Genomic DNA, 20,158 nt, shown 5'->3' on the forward strand with positions numbered 1-20,158 from the left:
CATTTTGGCACCTACAAGCCAATATTTAGTCCAGACTATAGTATAATCTTTATTGCCATTGTACTTAAATAAAACGAAATTGGTTGAATAGGCAACTAAAGACAAATTGTTTAAAACATCCCCATCTTTGCAAGAAAAAATTATGCTGTGACAACTATTGGATTTGTCCTGCAAAAACAGATATCAACACTGGGGTGTTATATAATAATTACAAACATGAATAGCACAGTTGGGCTGTGTCATTGGTTCGATTCGATGTTTCTCAACCTGAATATGTATGGAGCTCAACACTCTATCTGACTTTCCCAATCAGATAGAGATGGAGAGAGGGAGGGAGGGGGGCAGAGAGGGAGAGAGAGAGAGAGAGAAAAGGAAGAGAAGGATAAGAGGGGAATGTTCTTATAATTGGGTGTATTTCAAATGATCAAGAGATAACCAGACTAGAGGATGAAGAGAAGAAAAAACAAAATAGCAATAGCAATAGCAATAACAGTAGACTTATATACCGCTTCATAGGGCTTTCAGCCCTCTCTAAGCGGTTTACAGAGTCAGCATATTGCCCCCAACAACAATCCGGGTCCTCATTTTACCCACCTCGGAAGGATGGAAGGCTGAGTCAACCCTGAGCCGGTGAGATTTGAACCGCTGAACTGCTGATCTAGCAGTCAGCCTGCAGTGCTGCATTTAACCACTGCGCCACCTTGGCTCAAATCAATTTGAACAAAGAATTAAGGGAAAATAGAGGTGTGGAAGGGGAAGGACAGGAGAAAGTCAGATAAAGACAGAAAGGATTTTTTAAAAACTACACATACAAACCACAGGATCTGAAGAAAAGGTTAATTTCCAAAAGAAATTAAGCATCTGAGTGTAGGGTTTTTACAGTGAATCATCTGAATGGTCCTTGGAACTTAGAGGTTACACGTGTAAGTAAAAACTGCAGCAATCTTCTTTTTTTCTTTTTTTTTCTTTTCTCTTTTCTTTTCTTTCCTTTTTTTCTTGTTTTTCTTTCTTTTGACATATTACTTTTATTTTTAATCTATACGAATACAAAATACTTTAGACAGAAGGTAGTGCCAGGTGTGGGCCCTGGGAAGTCGGGAGGATTAGGGATGGGGATTTGTGGGGGGGGGGGTGGGGGGTGTTAACATAGTCTCAATAAGAACAAGAATGTATTTATATACGGTGGTTCTTTTTTTTCTTTTCTCTCTTTTTTCTTTCTTTATATATTTTTTTTTCTTTTTTTTCCCCCTTGGTTTGTTTTACTTTTATCAGATTAAACAACACTCGAATAAAGGCATACACCAAGGAGGGAGGTAGAGGGAAAGAAGAGGGAGGAGTAAGGAAGGAGTAAGGGGAATGTAAGGAGGGTGTGTGGGGAGTAAGGGGAGAAGGAAGGTTTGAGGGGAAAGGGAAGTAGGAGGGGAGTGTTAGAGGGAGAAAGGAAAGTTGGAGGGGGTAGATGGGGTGTATGGAGGATGGAAGTGTTAGGTGGGGTTGTGAATGAGTTGTGTTTCCTTTTTATTTTGTTTTTATTTCTTTTTTTTTCTTTTCTTATAGCAAATACCCTGTATATAAGTGATTGCAAATGGAATGTGAAAATGAATAAAATATTTAAAAAAAAAAAACAACTGCAGCAATCTGCAGAAAATATTTGCCTGTCAGCTATTCTTTGCTTGCAGTGTGTTCCCAGGCATGATCAAGGACACGGGATGATGAAACAAAGTATAACATTTTATTCACTCATTTGATAACATTTGATTCATTCAGTGTGTGAGGACATGCGCATTCTCACGAACACCTATGATGTAAGGACTAACCAATTATTGTGCCTTGGAGACTTGTTAGCCAATAATGATATTACACGTAAAGTAGGTAGAGCTAAAGAAGCTGCAAACACTATAAGAATGATGTTTCATGATAAATATTTTCTGCAGATTGCTGCAGTTACGTGTAACCTCAATTCTAAGGACCATTCAGATGATTCACTGTAAAAACCCTACATCTGAGTCTAAATCAGACTTCCCTCAGATATTATAAACACTTTTCCCCACTGAAAACCCTTCTATGTCAATTTGGTTTCTTGCTGTTTTGAACTTTTGCATGTTTATTCCTCTGGTAAATGAAATGCAATGATTTTGGATAGTGTTGCCTTTATTATTTATTTATTTCAGGTACTTTCGTGTCACTTCCAACAGATGTATCCCAGCAATTCACAAAAGGCAGGGAAATAATAATATTAACTAAAATAAATATCCGTAGAAAGTCCAACATTGATAGTAATAATAATAACTAATGCTAACGTACATCCTCGATTCATACTCCATCACCTCCTCAATCCCCAGGAATTGTTTTTCAACATGGCACGACAAAACCGCGCTCGACTAAAGCGCACCCGATTAAACCGCGTCGCTGATGTCATCAACAGGGCGACAACAGCGAGCACGGAGAAAGAAGGGCGCTTTAAATAGTGCTTTGAAAGCAAGCCGATTCAAGTTAAGGTAAGGGTTAGGTTTAGGGTTAGGTTTAGGGTTAGGTTAAGGGTTAGGGTTAGGGTTAGGTTTAGGGTTAGGTTAAGGGTTAGGATTAGGTTTAGGGTTAGGTTAAGGGTTAGGGTTAGGGTTAGGTTAAGGGTTAGGTTTAGGGTTAAGTTTAGGATTAGGTTTACGGGGGTTAGGTTTAGGTTTAGGGATTAATTTTAGGTTTAGCGTTTACAGCGTGCTTCTGTCTCCGCGCTCTTGTCGCCCTGTGATGACGTCAGCTACGCAGTTTCGTCGAGCGCACTTTAGTCGAACGCGGTTTTGTGGTGGAACCGTTTTTCAGACCTCCTTTTGGATGGGGGAAAAAAAAGGAGGGGACTGATTTAGAGACGAATGGCTTTATGCTCAAATACCTGTAGAAAGGCAACATTGCGTGGAATTATAGGAATAAGCCATATCTATTCCATATTGAAAGATCCCCTTGGAAACATTTTTCTGGCGCAGGAATGTCTCAGAGGGTGAAAACGTGTTAAAGAGACCCAGACGAGAATAGCATAAGAATGTCCCAAAGATGCTTTTTCAAGAGTCAACTCTTGAACTTTGAGTTTTTTCTTTGAAGACATTTCATTTCTCATCCAAGAAGTGGCCGAGAAGCAAAACATCCTCAACGAAAAACCCAAAAGTCCAGTTGCCTCTTGAAAAAGGGGACAACCATGACTTGAATGACTGAGAATCTCCATAGACATAAGTAAGGAATGGCATCACCTAGTCGTCCCATTCCAGATTAAATGCTTTGCGTGGAACCAGCCTTAGAGGTATGAAAAAGTCTCAATGACCAGAGGAGAAAGACCTGATTGATCTTTGGCTGGCTGGATAATGAGGGGAGCATCGTTGAGACCCCCTGCCTGGATTCCAGGATAGAAATAAGGCCGAAGGGTCTCAGAGAAGGAATCCAAGAAGGTAAAGATGTGGGAACCGGTATCACCGTTATAGAAAGAAACCTCTCCTGCTTCGTAGTCCAGGAAGATACCAATCAGCTTTGGCTTTGCTCTGAGCACCAATTCTGTGAGCGAAGAGGTAAGTGCTGCATACTCATCCCCATTCCTCAGCCATATTGTCCAGAACCCTGTTGCTGGCGAGGGGGTGAAGATACCTTGGCGGCTCACTGATTCTTTGCACACTCCCAGTGTCCAGCTGGACTTGCCTTCCACGCACACCACCCAGTAATGTTTCCCGAAGGTGAACTGCTCACGGCCCATTAAACAAGTGCAGGTTTCAAAGCGAGATGAGTTCTTGGGCAGATCTTGCCTTTGATCCACCACTCGAACGCTGAGGAGGTCCTCAGATAAGAGCAGGTAAGGATTAGCTGTATCCGGATCAAAGGTCACCGATGCTGAAAGCAGAAATAGAGATCATCAGGGCTGCTCTAGATTTTTCCAGCCGTAGCAAAGGAAGGGATATGTTTTGGGCCAGACTTTTAATTTGCCCCTCTCTGCCCCCCGATGATCTTGTGATGCTAGGAGGGAGACCTGTCCAAATCCCTGAGATCCATGGTCAAGTTGAGAACTTGAACACATCACCGAATCCAATACATTAAACCAGGGGTGTCAAAGTTGATTTCATTGAGGGCTGCATCAGAGATGTGTTTGACCTTGGGAGGGGGGCAGGGTGAGCTTGATATTGCTCATGTCAGCCCCCCCCAGTCCCCCAAAGAACTCTGTCAGTGAAAACAGGATCCCAACCTCTGTTTTTGACTACGACAGCCTCTTGCAACCCTTTGCCAGTGAAAAGAGCAAGGAAGTGCCGTCCATAGCCCTCTTGACCTCTGTTTTTAGCTGCAATGGCCTCCTGCAGCACTCTGTCAATGAAAACAGGAGGCCCACGGGCCACCCTCCCAAATTCTGTTTTCACTAGCAGAGGCACTGCAGGCCAGCGCTTCACTGTTTCCAACCAGATCTAAGCATCCTGTGGGCCGGATCCAGTCCCTGGGCCTTCAGTTTGACACTCCTGCATTAAGCCCAGCATGACATAAGCACCTCTCAATTACCACTGTATCTTTGTAATGACTCCATCAAGCCAGGAACATCATAGGAGTCTTGCAATTCCATCGAAATTGGCGGTGGTTCTTTCAGGGATAGTTCTTCACTCCTGGGAAGAAATAGGAACAGCGCTTAGACTTATAGACCATTTCACAGAGAGCTTTACAGCCCTTTCTAAGTGGTTTACAGAACCAGCATATTCCCCCCAACAATGTGGGTCCTCAATTATTCCACAGGAATTAAAAGCAGGTCGTTCTTGACAGTCAAGAATTTGTTTAGCAACTGTTTAAACTTACAGTAGCCCTGAAACAAACGTCTCCTAGCCCTTATGGCTACTGTAGCATCCCCACAATTCTGTGATCAAAAATTCTGGCTCTTAGCAACCAGCATGTATTTCAGAGGTGAGATTCAGCAGGTTCTGACCAGTTCTGGAGAACCGGTAGCGGAAATTTTGAGTAGTTCTGGAGAACCGGTAAATACCACCTCTGACTGGCCCCGCCCCATCTATTCTCCACCTCCCGAGTCCCAGCTGATCAGGAGGGAATGGGGATTTTACAGCATCCTTTCCCTGCAATGCCCACTATGCCACGCCACTCCCACCAAACCACGTCCACAGAACCCGGTAGTAAAAAAAAATTAATCCCACCACTGATGTATTTATACAGTTGCAGCACGCCAGGATCATGTGATCACCATTTGTGACCTTACCAGCTGGCTTTCAACAAACAAAGACAATGGGGGGGAGCCAGATTCATTTAACGACCTCATGATTCACTTAACGATGGCAGTGATTCATTTCATTGTCACAAAAAGGATTGTAAAATTGGTCACAACTCACTTAAAAAATTGCCTTGCTTAGCAACAGAAATTTTGGGTTAATTGTAATCCTAGGTTAAAGACTACGTATAAACACCAGGCTTTATCTGGAAGCAAACTTCAATCAGGATTTATTACAAAAATAAACCTGCAAATAGTTGTCTAAATTTAGTGTACTGACCTGTTCAAGGTCCTTTTCACATCCTAGAAGAAGAAAAAATATGATAAGTACTTTAGTATTTTTTTAAAATGTTGCTCAAAGAACTTATAAAGAATCCTGTTGTTAATGCTGCTCTATCAAACATATGACAGGGGTGTCAAACTTGATTTCATTGAGGGCACATCAGGGTTGTGTTTGAGCTCGGGGAGCCAGAGTGGGCATGGCCAGGGTGGGAGTGGCCAGGGGGTGTGGCCAGCTCAACATCACTCATGTCAGGGGCACCTGTGGTGGCCCGAGCGCTCTGCCAGCAAAAACAGGCTCCTGAGCTCCATTTTCAGCTGCGACGGCTTCCTGCAACCCTCTGCCAGTGAAAATGGAGTTAAAGAGAGTTAGTTGTGGTCCTCCTGAGCTTCGTTGTTGCTGGCAGAGGCACCACAGGCCAGTCCTTTGCTGTTTCCAGGGCACCCCCGTGGGCCAGATCTAAGTGCCTTGAGTTTGACACCCCTGTTATATGATCTGTTGTTATTTTCTGGGGTGGGTGGGTAGACTTTTTGTTTCTAGTCCTCAAGGTTCTAAGGAACAAAGCCCAGTTAAAATGTTGGGGGGTAGGGAATGATGCTTTCAGCAGCTTTGCCATTTTCTTAAAATACAACATCAAATGTTATCCCTCAATAGCATGGAGTTTTAGCACAGGGCTTGGATATTCTAGGATATATGCAATTCATAGCTTATCAATCACTTTGTATGCTACCTCAACTTCCAAAGTCGCATTGCTCAGAAAAAACATAGGATGCGATAGCAACCACAAAATTTAAAAAGCTCTTCATAATGCAGTCCCATTACAAATGTAATAATGCAAGCTTCTAACTGTTGGAACTGTAAAATTCTAGAAATTACAATGAACCAATGTTGCCTTTTGTTCATTCTACACTCTATCCTTTTGCAGCACAAGTTCTGGAACAATTTCATGATTAATTATACAAGAAACATAGCAAAGCAACATGAAAAGAGAGTTGCGAGAAATTATTGAGCTCTTTAGCAAGGAGTCCCTGCCGATTTTCCTATGGTGCTGTTTACTGTAGTGCTGTTTACTAGCCAATGAAGTGGTGCCTATTTATCTACTCGCATTTACAGACATTAATTCACATTTACATGCTTTCAAACTGCTAGGTGGGCAGGCACTCAGCCAGGGGTGTCAAACCTGGTTTCATTGAGGTCCACATCAGGGTGGGTTTGATTCAGGGGGGTGGGATGGGTATGGCCAGCTCGACATCACTCATGTTGGGGGCGCCTGTGGTGGCCTGAGCACTCTGCCAGCGAAAACGGGCTTCCGAGCTCCGTTTTCAGGTGTGACGTCTTCCTGCAACCCTCCGCCAGCGAAAACAGACCTCTGTTTCCTGGGCAAGTCCTTTGCTGTTTCCAGGGTGGCCCTGTGGGCCAAATCTAAGCATCCCATGGGCCTAATCCAGCCTGTGGGCCTTGAATTTGGCACCCTTGAGCTACGTGAAGACAAGCACTCACCTCATTGCACAATGCTTGGTTCTCGAACCTGGGCTGTCGGCTTTCCGGATGACAAGCCCAGCCTCTGAACCAATGAGCCCTCACACTGCCCTCTGTAGCAAGAGGCTATGGCAAGTGTGCTTCATGTAGCCATTGCTTTCTCTTGCTCCTTTCAGCTGGCTTACCCTAAAGGACCTCACCTTGAGCAAAGCGGCTGCAGGTTTTTGGCATTGATGTTCCATCTCTGTGATGAGGTTTTGCAGTCCAGCACATTGCTCAAGAAGGAAGTCTGAATTCCTATCCAGCTTCTTCAGGGTTCCCAGCTCTTCCTCCTGAAGATGCTTCAAAAGCAACTTCTCCTCTTCGGCGATTGCCTGGCGGCGTTTTTCAAACCCTGATACAATGAGTGCTCTGTGTTTCTTGACTTTGTTCTAGCAGGGGGATCAAGCGAAAGCAATGCTGAACATTGGATGACTCAAACTAATATTAAATGAATATATTAAAATATGTATTTAATGGGAGAGAAACATATGAAAACATTTCTTTCATATTTAAGAAATATTTTAAGAAATATTAAATATGTATTAATAAATATTAAAATATGGTTAATATTAAAATAATATTATATTTTCCTTAATAATATTAACCCCCATTCAGGAAGCACCTGCCCTTTCTAGAATAAAAATAATCCAATAGGGACCATATGTCAGAGTTTGTTGCAAAAATCACATCCAGAAAGCACACACAGGTAACTGATTCAGCAGGATTCATTAACTTCTTTATATACATAATAACACATGAGTAAATGTACAATACCAACAGCAGATTCTTCCAACGTGGTAGTAGTTACAGGCAAAGCACAGGCAGAGGAGAGATTGGTTTCCAGTTTCAATTCAGAGAGCAGACTAGATTAGTTCTCTTGCACAGACTCAGAGCTACATAGGTAAGCCATGCCCAGGCTCCAAACCATCTGGCATGGCTCTCAGTCACTAAATAGTTCCCATTGGCTGATCCAGTTGTCATGCCTATACATTGGCTGACCTTGTTACCATGTCCTATTCCAGCCAGTCCACAATGGATGACCTGTTGCTATGCCCTATTCCAGTTCATGAATATTCTGAAATGTATAATTGTAATCAGGATCAAATTAACATCCATCAATGTATGACCAAGGAGTAATGGAGAGTTCCTAAATCCATTAGAGATCCGCTTTTGCTCAAAGCAAATTCCCTCACATCCAGATTGCAACAACAAATGGAGTCCTTCATTGTTCTGCCCCTAAAAAAATTCATTCAAACTAACCAAGTTTGTAGAAGGTAATATAAAAGGAATGTAGCTTTGGGAGGAAAAAATAATAAAGATTGGTAGTACTTAGGTCCTTGTGCGAATGATCTACTGCCATGATGTGAAATGCATTGATTTGCATAATTTGTCTCTATGTATTTTATTATTATTATTATTTGGTCTTTGATTGCTGCTTCAATGAATTTACCTGGGCCTCACTTTAAGCTGACCAGCCCATCCCCAATCTTTCTTGGTTCTTTTCACAATTGATTTTACATTAGCTGTCTTCCAACCTTCTGAACCCAAACGGAAATTGCATGGTTTTGCTTTCAGCAATGCTTAAATCATTGTCACCATCTCTACTTCCTGATTTTCCTGTCTTTAAAATAGCTCTATTTGCTATTTCCCAATACCATGTTTTGTATATATTTATACTGATAAATGCCGGTGTGCAGTTTTTTTAATTGTAGTGGATTGGTGGTTTGCCTTTAAAATATTACAAAACAAACTTTGCAACTGTAAGAAAGTATACCAATATGTTTATCTCTTCAGAATTCTTGTTCCTGCTTGGGTTTTGAGTTTCTCTGGGTATTTTAGTTGATAATGGGTGCTCGGTGATCCATATGTAGGCTACTTAAGGTAAAGGTAAAGGTTCCCTTACACATATGTGCTAGTCGTTCCCGGCACTAGGGGGCAATGCTCATCTTCGTTTCAAAGCTGAAGAGCCAAGCACTGTCCAAGACGTCTCCATGGTCATGTGGCCAGCATGACTAAATGCCAAAGGCACATGGAACACTGCTACCTTCACACCAAAGGTGGTTCCTATTTTTCTACTTGCATTTTTACATGCTTTCGAACTGCTAGGTTGGCAGAAGCTGGAACAAGAAACGGGAGCTCACTCCATTATGCAGCGCTAGGGATTTGAACTGCTGACCTTTCTGATCGACAAGCTCAGTGTCTTAGCCACTGAGCCACTGCGTCCCTTTTCTAGGCTACTTAGTAAGTTTTAAATCAGTGCTCAAGGACAAGTCAGAGATGCAAGTCGATTGTGGTTTGATCTGGGGAAAATGTTAGGTAGTGTGCCTGAAAATCAAATTGCTTTTTGTGGTTCTGTTTGTTCTGGGAAAATAACTTTCCTAGTGCTTGAAATCCAATTGCTTTTTAAAGCACAGCTTTAAGGAGTTAACCAGAAACCCTAAACTAGTCTATGCAAGCCCAGGATTTTGTGAATCTTCTTTGTGGGAAGGGGATTTCCTTTCTGTAATCTTTTCAGCCAGAGCAGCCCCATAGTTTAATTGTAAATAGTGTTGGACAAATGTGTTATTCTTCCTGCCTCTTGAAGCTTAGCCACATTCCTTATAAACAAAACAATGAACTGTGGTTCTTTCACATACAATCCCAGAGATCCCCCAGACAAGGGTCAAGAGTCTCTGAAAGATGTGAAATGCCTTACACACAAACAGAGGCCAGGTCCTCAGAACCAGCTCCTGACACTTGTGGGTTCAAAAGGTTATCAAGGGAGCTTTAAACTCTCCAGGTTCAATGGTGCTTTTTATCTTTGAACCTGGAGAGCTTAAAGCCGCCTTGCTACATCAACAATTTGAGCAACTGTGGATCTTTCCCAACATCTGAGCCAAATAGCTACTGGTGACTCACTTCTGGGTTGTAAGAGAGCTTGTGGGAAAGAAAGCAAACACACCCGAGGCAAATACACATGCAGTAAGCATGTGCTGGTACTTCTTGCCTCACTTAGAATGAGGAACCTGCCACATAAATCCATCACTTCTTTGGCACTTCTTTTGTCCTGCTTCTATTCCTTGTATGGGGCTGTTCTTCACTACCGTCAACCCAGGGGTGAAATGCTCTGAAGCCTGCTGCCGGTTTTTGGATACTGGTTTAATTTATTTCAGAAGAATGCTACAGCTCTGCAGAGATACATAGCCCAAATTGCACAGGCAACAGGCACAGAACATCTCCACATTTGCAAGCTGATGAGCAACTTGGAAGTTAGCCATTTTAAGTCTTTGCCTATACTTGTCCATCCTCATCCACCACCTATTGAGGATAGGAGCTGTTGCTTGTTCTTCGCAGAGGGGATTTGTGGGAAGAGATATGAAATATTGCTTTTTTCACTTATCCACCTGAGCCACAATGGCGCAGTGGTTAGAGTGCAGTACTGCAGGCTACTTCTGTTGCCTATGCCTGCCTGCAATTTGCCAGTTCGAATCTCACCAGGCTCAAGGTTGACTCAGCCTGACATCTTTCCGAGGTTGGTAAAATGAGGACTCAGATTGTTGGGGGCAATATGCTGACTCTGTCAACCACTTAGAGAGGGCTGTAAAGCACTCTGAAACCATATATAAGTCTAAGTGCTATTGCTATCCTTCATTAAAATGCTAAAAAATATATGGAAAACTCATGGGAACAGATGAAAAAATGATCAAAAAATTGTACAGTTATTTACTTAGAATATACCTAGAAGAAGAAGAGGTCAAAGAAACAATGATAAGATGGCCAAAAAACTTTGGATATACAATAGAACTAGAAAAATGGCAACAACTATGGGAAAGGAATTATAATCTGACAATGGTGACAGAATATAAAGAGAATTTATATAAAATGTTTTATAGATGGCACATGACACCTGAAAAATTAGCAAAAATGTTTAACGATAAATCAGCTAAATGTTGGAAATGTCACCAATTGCTAGCAACATATTATCATACATGGTGGACATGTAGGGATGCAAAAAGCTATTGGGTTAAAATACAAACATGGTTAGAGAAAATGATACATAAACCCATAGAGTTTAAGTCAGAGATATTTCTATTGGGTATTCTACCAGAGAAATACAATAAAGAAGATTCATATTTGATTGTACAAATAACAACATCAGCCAGAATTGTATTTGCACAAAACTGGAAAGCAGACAAAATCCCTTCGGAATGGGAAGTAATAAAGAAGATATTAGATTGTGCAGAAATGAATAGGTTGACATTGAGAATAAAGGACAAGGACGAATCAATGTGCTATAGGCCCTGGGGGCAATTTTACGAGTGGTTTGAAAAAAGGTGTAACTAGAAAGAAAAAGGAACAAAACATGAAATAAATATCTCAGACAACACATGATTAATACAGGGGGAAATAAGAAAATATTAAAATGTAAATATACAGGCGGAAAATGATATGAATTGACATATGTTAAATAATAATTATAAGAATGTATATCTAAGAATGAATTTGAAAGGAAAAATGAAAAACTTATTTACATTTTTAAAAATGCTAAAAAACAGCACCACTTGTGACCTTTACTCCTGAAGGATAGAGCACAGGGATCAGCAGTGAGGGTACTTTTCCAATGATTCACGGAGTGCAATATAACATTTTAATGTATCTGCCTAGCAATTCCTTTAATATTTCTACTTTTTTGTGATTAGTAGGGTCGAATCTCTTCTTTGGGATCTGCAGTGCATATTTGGAGCTGTTCAAAAACTTTGTATACAATGGTGGTGAATATCTGTAGCTCGAGTGTAGGACAAGGGTGGAGATTCGTTCTTTGAGTTGGTTTCTATAGATTGGTTTCTGAACGTTTCATTACCAGGCTAAGTAATATCTTCAGCAGAATTTAGAGGATGTCAGTGTCAGCGTTCTTCTGTTTATCATGGCTTTGTGTGGTCAGTAGATCTTGTGATGTGAGGTCACATCAGGTGAGGGTCACATCAGGTCAGGCTCTTGTGAGGGGTCAGGTGAGGGGTCAGGTGTGGGTGTGTCAAGTGAGGGTTTTTGAAGATGTTACCTAGCCTAGTAATGAAACATGCGGGAACCAATTCTCAAGTACGAAGAACGAAACTCCATACTCACTTTGTATACTGTCCTGTTGAACTTCTAAGAGGCTGTAGCTGCCTGTGCACCTCCCCTACCACAAAGCTAGCAAGGCATTTAAAAACACCCCACTCAAGAGTCTTCATATGACCATATTAGTTAGGACCAGTAGTGGGATTCAAATTTTTTTACTACCAGTTCTGTGGGTGTGGCTTGGTGGGCATGGTTTGGTGGGCGTGACAGGGGAAGGATACTGCAAAATCCCCATTTCCTCCCGATCAGTTGGGACTCGGGAGGCAAAGAATAGTTGGGGGCAGGGCCAGCCAGAGGTGGTATTTACCAGTTCTCTGAACTACTCAAAATTTCCGCTACCGGTTCTCCAGAACTGGTCAGAACCTGCTGAATACCACCTCTGTTTAGGACTCAGGTTAAAAAAGAGCTAGTCAGAGTCAGGCAGACATGATTAGGAGCTTGCCTTCCATTGGTCTGTTTTCTCCTTCTCTTGGACTTCCAGCTTTATTGCTTCTGCCAGTGTTTTTCTGAGAATGTCCACAGCTTCCTGGAGCTTCATCTAAGAAAGAAAATGCACATGAGGCCTGGATGTATGAATACACCTTCAAATTAACATAGCATGCTGGGAAAGTTGGGGGCACGGGGCTTGGGAACTCCAAAGCTATAGTTCCAAGCAGCCTCAGCTGGTAGGTCCAACAGTGAAGGAGAGGTAGTAGTTCAAGTAACTTTTGGAGAACCACAGGCTCTTCTCTTTCCTTCGGGAATTGTTTCGGTGTGAATAACGTTTCTCTAGCAATAGGACTATCATCTCAAGACAGGGGTCTCTGGCCCACAAGATGATGTTCATGCCTAACAATATGCTTATCTATGTTTACCAATGTCCACGGTGACATTCATCCATGGATTTACCTAGAGCCGTGATGGCGAACCTATGGCACGCATGCCACAGGGGGCATGCGGGGCCATTTGTTAGAGCACATAGCAATAGCAATAGCAGTTAGACTTATATACCGCTTCATAGGGCTTTCAGCCCTCTCTAAGCGGTTTACAGAGTCAGCATATCGCCCCCACAGTCAGGGTCCTCATTTTACCCACCTCGGAAGGATGGAAGGCTGAGTCAACCTTGAGCCAGTGAGATTAGAACCGCTGAACTGCAGATAACAGTCAGCTGAAGCGGCCTGCAGTACTGCACCCTAACCACTGCGCCACCTCGGTGAGGTGTTGCCCTGTCAGCTCCAGCACGCATCCATGCCCTGGCCAGCTGACTTCAGTTTTCGGTTGTTTTTCGCCCTCCAGAAGCTTTCTCACATGCATGTGGGGGGGGGGGGGTTGCTCGCATATAATTATGGTTGCGGGCATGCCTGTGCATGACCCCCCCCCCTGCGCTCCCCCCACTTTTGGCATGTGATGGGAAAAAGCTTAGTCATCACTGACCTAGAGCAAAAACTCCAAGGAAGCTTCCACTGTTCACCCAACTCAGTTTAGATCTATCATTTATAGTTGATACAAGATTACCAACTAGAGAAAGTAATTTTTGGATTAAATCACTGAACTTAGAGATAAGGTTTAAAAAGCTTTTACACCTCAGGTTGACATTTAAAGCACAGACACTCATTAACTGTATGATAAGAGGGAACCATCAGTAAAATGTTGACAAAACCAAATTTCAGTGAAGGAAGTGCTTTACATTTTCCCCAGGGCTTTTCATTTGGGGGAAAAGCAGCATGACCTGGTTCTCCCTACTTCCTGAGGAAAGTAGGCTTTACGATAAAGGCTGTGAAATGTGGAGATAAGCATTGTCTGCAAATGCTTTCACTTCCACTTTTCCACTTATTTTTAAAAAGACAGGAAAAAGAGAATCAAAAATTGGCAGCTATGATGTGAGCTCACTGCTGCTGCGGGAGGAACACTTTTGCCACAATAATATGAAAAAGAGAAAGAAAAGTTCAGTTCAGTTCAGTTCAGTTGAGTTTATTTATAGGCCGCCCTTTTCCCTGAGGGGACTCAGGGCGGCTAACAACTTGTATGGAAGGGGAAGACATACAATAACAAAAAACACAATGTATAATTAAAACCAAGCAACATTCATACAACATTCGGGTGGGGGCGGACTATGGTCTTACCCCCAGGCCTGACGGGATAGCCAGATCTTGAGGGCTGTGCGGAAGGTCTGAAGGGTGGTGAGGGTACGAATCTCCACGGGGAGATCGTTCCAGAGGGAAAGGGGGGAATGTACTTGCATTGTGATGAATAATGTCAGAATTCCTATTATTTTCCAGTTGTGTTCTATAGCAGCTGCTGTATAGAAATTGGGGGGAGGGGTGTTGTTGTGGTGTTTGACTTTTTAAAAATCCATTTTATCTGTCTGCTCAGGAAAACTCATTTTGGCTTAATTCTGCCCAAGTTGTAAATACTGAATGTGGAAAAGAATGCAAGGTGGGGAAAAAAGCTAACAATCCTAATTCCTAAATATAATGTTTAGAAGCACAAGGATTAGGAAAAAATGCTCAACATCTGTTATAAAAAAATTATTGCCATCTACAAATGTCATAACAAATGTGCTTCTAACTGTTTGTTTTTCAATATATGCATTTGTTAAATATACATACTTTTTCTTTCAGATTATTAGTTTTGATGGTCAATGCCCATAGTAAATTTAACCTGGGAAGTGCATAAATTTAATTTGGGAACAATTTAAAATTAAAGCAATTAGCACCATTTGTCTGAAGTGGTGTAGGGTTTCCTGCCTAAGCAGGGGGTTGGACTAGAAGACCTCCAAGGTCCCTTCCAACTCTGTTATTCTATTCTACTCAAATATGAGCAAGTTTTTGTCTTACAAAAACATCTCTTCTAGCTAGACAGTCATGGATTGGAAACAAAGGAGCAGGAAGGAGAAATTGGTTCCCGAACAAAGAAAGGATTTTCTTGGATGTTATGCTTAGATCGTACAAAAATGAGTGGCACAATTTCACACAATTTTGTGGATGGATATACAGGAAAGCTGTACTCTAATTACTACTATATGCTTCCAAAACAAAGAAACAAAAATACCCTTTCAAAAACTAACATTCCTGGAAATTGCATAAGCTCTCCATCTTCATAATGAGATGCTATCCGCTTTGTAACATAATCCTGCTCAGTACATTCTTACGGTAGTTCCCCATATATACACCCATGCTCAAAATAGCCTTTGGGAATAAAAAGAAGGGGGGAAAATGCATAACCTTTGGTTCTAAGACACAGATCTTTTTAGAAGCTATAGCTATTGTAAGAAGCAGAGATGTATAACTTGGTTAAAATGAAACAAGTTGATGCTTTTTACAATACAATTCTCAAAAAATATTTTTTTACAATTCTCATATTACAGCAAGGGACTTACGATCTCTCTTAACATTTTGCAAGGGCTTCATTGTTATTGATTTTAGTAGAGTACCAAAGCGGGCGGTCACTTGTTTAAAAGGGAAGGAAGTAAGCTTTTGGGTTTCATTAGGAGTTCCCCTAGGTTTCTCTCTAACCTACTGCTACCTCTTCAAGGCTCAGAAAGGAAACAAATCACAAACAACATCCTCTCTGTAAACCTCTAATGTTCCATGGTGAATACAGGAAATCTTGGAGAGTCCAGTTTGATCAGTCTATAAGAGCCAAGGTGGCGCAGTGGTTAAATGCAGCACTGCAGGCTACTGCTAGATCAGCAGGTCAGCGGTTCAAATCTCACCGGCTCAGGGTTGACTCAGCCTTCCATCCTTCCGAGGTGGGTAAAATGAGGACCCAGATTGTTGCGGGCAATATGCTGACTCTCTGTAAACCGCTTAGAGAGGCCTGAAAGGCCTATGAAGCGGTATATAAGTCTACTGCTATTGCTATTGCTGCATGAAGAAAGTGTGAAGAGCAATTGACATCAATCATAAAAATGGTTACTGCCAGGCTTCGTCTGGAAATTTCTCAGTTGAGAGGAAATTTCTCTCTCCCCCCCCCCACCCTCTGGATTATAGGTGGCATTTAAAGAAAGGCAAGGGATGGGAACATGAGGGAATATTGACTTTAAAATAGCTGCAACTTTGAAAGAATCTAAGACTTTCAAGCTAATCAAAACAGCACAATGTGAATTCAGAGAGAGAGATCCGAGCAGCTGATGAGGTAAGAGTTTGGAAACTAAAAGTGCCTGGATGGGAGGCCACAAGGAGACCCATATGTACTAATTCAAGAATCCTAAAAAGCAGAGAGAAAGGAAGGCAACATTTCCCCTCCTTTTAATGTTCACCAAACCTCCCAGAATCGTTCTGCAGATCCATAGAGTAAGGGTGAAGATTAATTTTCCCAAGCAATAGGCAGTAAGGGTTTTGAGAGTAGCACAATTAACCTTGTATTATATTCAGAAAGGTCAGTAGTTGGGCGGTTCAAATCCCTAGCCCCGCGTAATGGAGTGAGCTCCTGTTACTTGTCCCAATTTCTGCCAACCTAACAGTTCGAAAGCATGTAAAAATTCAAGTAGAAAATAGGAACTATATAGCTATTTACTTAGAATTAAATTAGAGGAAGTAAAAGAAACAATGATAGCATGGGCAAAAAAAATTGGTTACAAGACTGAATTAGAAAAATGGCAACAACTATGGGAAAGGAACTATAAATTAACAATGGCAACAGCATATAAAGAAACTTTGCATAAAATGTTTTATAGATGGCACATGCCACCTGAAAGATTAGCAAAAATGTTTAAGGATAAGTCAGCTAAGTGTTGGGAGTGTCATCAATCACCAGGATCATATTATCATATGTGGTGGACTTGTAGGGAAACAAGAAGTCATTGGGTTAAAATACAAACATGGTTAGAAAAAATGCTACACCAATGTGTACAGCTGAGACCAGAGGTATTTTTATTGGGTATTTTACCAGAGAAATGTAGTAAATAAGATATATATTTCATCATACATGTAATAACAACGGCTAGAATTGTACTTGCATAGAACTGAAAAACAGACAAAATCCCGTCAGAAGGAGAGATAATAAAGAAAATATTGGACTGTGCGGAAATGAATAGGTTAACTTTGAGAATAAAGAACAAAGAGGAATTGGTGTACTTCAGGACACGGGGGCAATTTTATGATTGGTTAGAAAAGGAATATGAATAAAAGAGTACAGATCAAGCAACCAAGATGACACATTATTAAACTAAGGGGAAGGGAAGAGAAAAAACAGAAAAGTATTAATATACAAATATACAGTTAAAAGATGACATATGTGGAACTATTATAATGAAAATAAAATGTGGAAGAGGGAATTTATTTTTATGTAAATATGGAAACAGGTTTGCTTGAATTCCACCCCGAAAATCCTTCAGAGTGAAGAAAAAAAAAAGTAAATACAACAACGGAAGGAGGGAGAAAGGAGAGGGAAAGAAGAAAGGGAAAAGGAGAGGACATAAGGGAGGATAGTAAGAGTAGGCGAGAGGGTGGGAAGGGGACAAAGAGAGGAGGAGTGGGGGGAGGGGGGGAAGAAGAAAAGATAAAGGAGAGGAGGAAAGAAGAAGGTAGAGAAGGGAGGTTGGGAGGTTGGAAGAAGTAGTAGGGTTGTTGCAAAATAAGATGGATGTACGGGGGGGGGCAGGAAAGTGACCCTGATTATACTTTTAATTTTTTTTAATGAATTGTGATAAATGTTAAAGGATAACATAAATATCAGTAGTACTTATGAGAACGTATATTTGTGAATGTATATATGAGAAAGAAAATAAAACTTTTTTTAAAAAAAGAAAGAAAAATAGGAACCACCTTTGGTGGGAAGGTAACAGCGTTCCGTGCTCCTTCAGCGTTTAGCCATGCTGGCCACATGACCACAGAGACGTCTTCAGACAGCGCTGGTTCTTTGGCTTTGAAACGGAGATGAGCACCGCCCCCTACAGTCAGGAACAACTAGTACATATGTCTGAGGGGAACCTTTACCTTCACCTATGTTCAGAAAGCCTAACTGGTGTTCTTGGCACAATTTCACAGGCCTTCAAGGCCAAGGGGGTTGGAGAGCCACTTCATCTGTTATGTATTTCCCCCCCCCCCACCAATATAAAGTTGACTGTCATGGAAGGCTTTAAAAAAAAAGAGAGAACACGTAGGCCCACACAACTATTAGAAGCCACAATGAGGGGGTTGAGATAATTGCCAACAATTTGGAAGATAGACACAAGATTCAGATTCAGATTTGACCAACAAGATACAGTTCAGTGATGAGAAGAGTAAAGTCCTGCACTCAAGCAGGAAAAACCAAGTGCACAGGTATCGAATAGGCTATTCCTAGCTCCACAGTAGTATCTGTGAAAGGGATTTAGATGTCCTATTAGATCACTATTTAAATATGAATCAGCAACATGCTGCAGCAGCTGAAAAAGCCCATGTACTCCTAGACTGCATCAACAGAGGGATAGAATTAAGATAATAAAAGTTTCAGTAGTGCTCCACTAGTGAGGCCATGCATCTATTCTGGTCACCAAAATACAAAAAGATGCTGAGAATCTAGAAAGAGTGCAAAGAAGAACAACAAAGATGATAAGGGGTCTGTGGGCTAAACTGTATGAATGATTAAGGGAACTAGGTGTGTGAGTATATCATTATGCGTGAGGATATCATTGTGTAATGTATGCAAATGTTGTCACTGTGTATCATTTGCATGCGACAACACTGTCCTTCCAACAGAAGCCCAAGAATCAAGGAAGAACAGTTGAATACAGCCTGGACACTTTGAATCTAAGAATGTTTTCTGCATTCATGTTTCCTCTGTATCAGTGTTTCTCAACCTTGGCAACTTGAAGATGTCTGGACTTCAAGTCCCAGAATTCCCCAGCCAGCGAATGCTGGCTGGGGAATTCTGGGACTTGAAGTCCAGACATCTTCAAGTTGCCAAGGTTGAGAAACACTGCTCTATATACCCCACTTTCTCTCTCGACAGCAAAGGAGGTTTCCCTAAGAGGTCTCCCTTCCAAAACAGCAACCCTGTCAGGTAGGCTGGATTAAGCATGCATCACCGGCCCAAAGCTTCCCTAGTGAGCCACTGAGGATTTGGGCAGGCAAAGAAGCCCAGCCTATCCTCACTCCTAACTCTCCATTTGGAATCCAAACCCAGCTTCCTCCTTACCTTGTAATCATGAGCCGCTTCCTCAATGGGCAGCACCGAGTGCATCCGATGCTCCCGCGATTTGTCGCACACCAAGCAAATGGAGTCCCCGTCATCCTGGCAGAAAAGCCTCAGCTTTTTGCCATGCTTCTCACACAAGGCCTCAGCAGCAGGTCCTTGGCTGGGCCTCCGAGCCAGCCGCTCAATGCCCTCCACAATATTGGCCAGCTGCTTATTGGAGCGGGAGCTGCTTAGCAAAAACCCCATCCGGCACTGGGGACAGAGAGCTGCCCCGGTTGTGGAACCAGCTCCTCGCTGGCAATAGTCTGAGATGCACGCCAGGCAGAAGTTGTGGCCGCAGTCGATGGTCACCGGTTCCCTCAGATACTCCAGGCAGATGGAACAAGAGACCTCATCCTGAAGCCTCTCCACGGGGTCATCCGCCGAGGATGCCATGCCTGCTTTAAAAGACCATTAAAATCCTCCTGGAGATGGACAGCAGTCTCATTTCCAAAGAGCTGTCAGCGTAACAAGGGAGTGGTTACAGCAGAGAGGAAGTTTTGGGCAAGAATTTCCTCCTTGGAACCCTTCCACCCGTTCCTTTCTCTTGTTGACGCTTTTCATTCCACAGCACCACAGAAACCAGAAAATTTCTTTTGTAAGGAGAGAGAAAGGGGAGGCGGGGAAACAGGACTTCAGCCAAAAAGTCAAAGTCACCACTTTACGTGATTTCCCAAACAAGGTTAACGAGTTTTGGAGGGGTGCAAGGCAAACAGGGCTGGGTGTCTCAGATTCCTGCAGAAATCTGCATGATCTGAAGTCCCCTTCAAAAAAAGGTCTGGGGGATTAGAATTGTGCATGGCTATTGGGGGTGGGGGGTGGGAGGCAGAAGAGAAATGGGAACAAAGGTACTAAATTTCATTAACGTAGTGTGTCCTGTTTTCCCC

At 42.1% G+C, this 20,158-nt stretch overlaps 1 protein-coding gene across 1 annotated transcript; it reads right to left on the minus strand.

The window, feature by feature from the left end:
- Positions 1–2,145: 2,145 nt before the first annotated feature.
- On the minus strand, positions 2,146–19,718 carry LOC106541197 (E3 ubiquitin-protein ligase TRIM58). Its single transcript, XM_087710646.1, has 6 exons — positions 19,233–19,718; positions 12,574–12,669; positions 7,193–7,423; positions 5,514–5,536; positions 4,525–4,625; positions 2,146–3,870 (listed from the first exon to the last, which is right to left on the minus strand). Exons 1-6 carry the CDS (start codon positions 19,665–19,667, stop codon positions 3,287–3,289), a joined length of 1,470 nt encoding a protein of 489 aa, XP_087566772.1. The 5' UTR covers positions 19,668–19,718; the 3' UTR covers positions 2,146–3,286.
- Between the last annotated feature and the right edge of the window lie 440 nt (positions 19,719–20,158).

The sequence above is a fragment of the Thamnophis sirtalis genome, unplaced genomic scaffold, assembly GCF_051295495.1.
Source record: "Thamnophis sirtalis isolate CommonGarterSnake01/CBP01778 unplaced genomic scaffold, rThaSir2_p1.2 scaffold_3, whole genome shotgun sequence".
In the NCBI taxonomy this organism is placed as follows: Eukaryota; Metazoa; Chordata; class Lepidosauria; order Squamata; family Natricidae; genus Thamnophis; species Thamnophis sirtalis.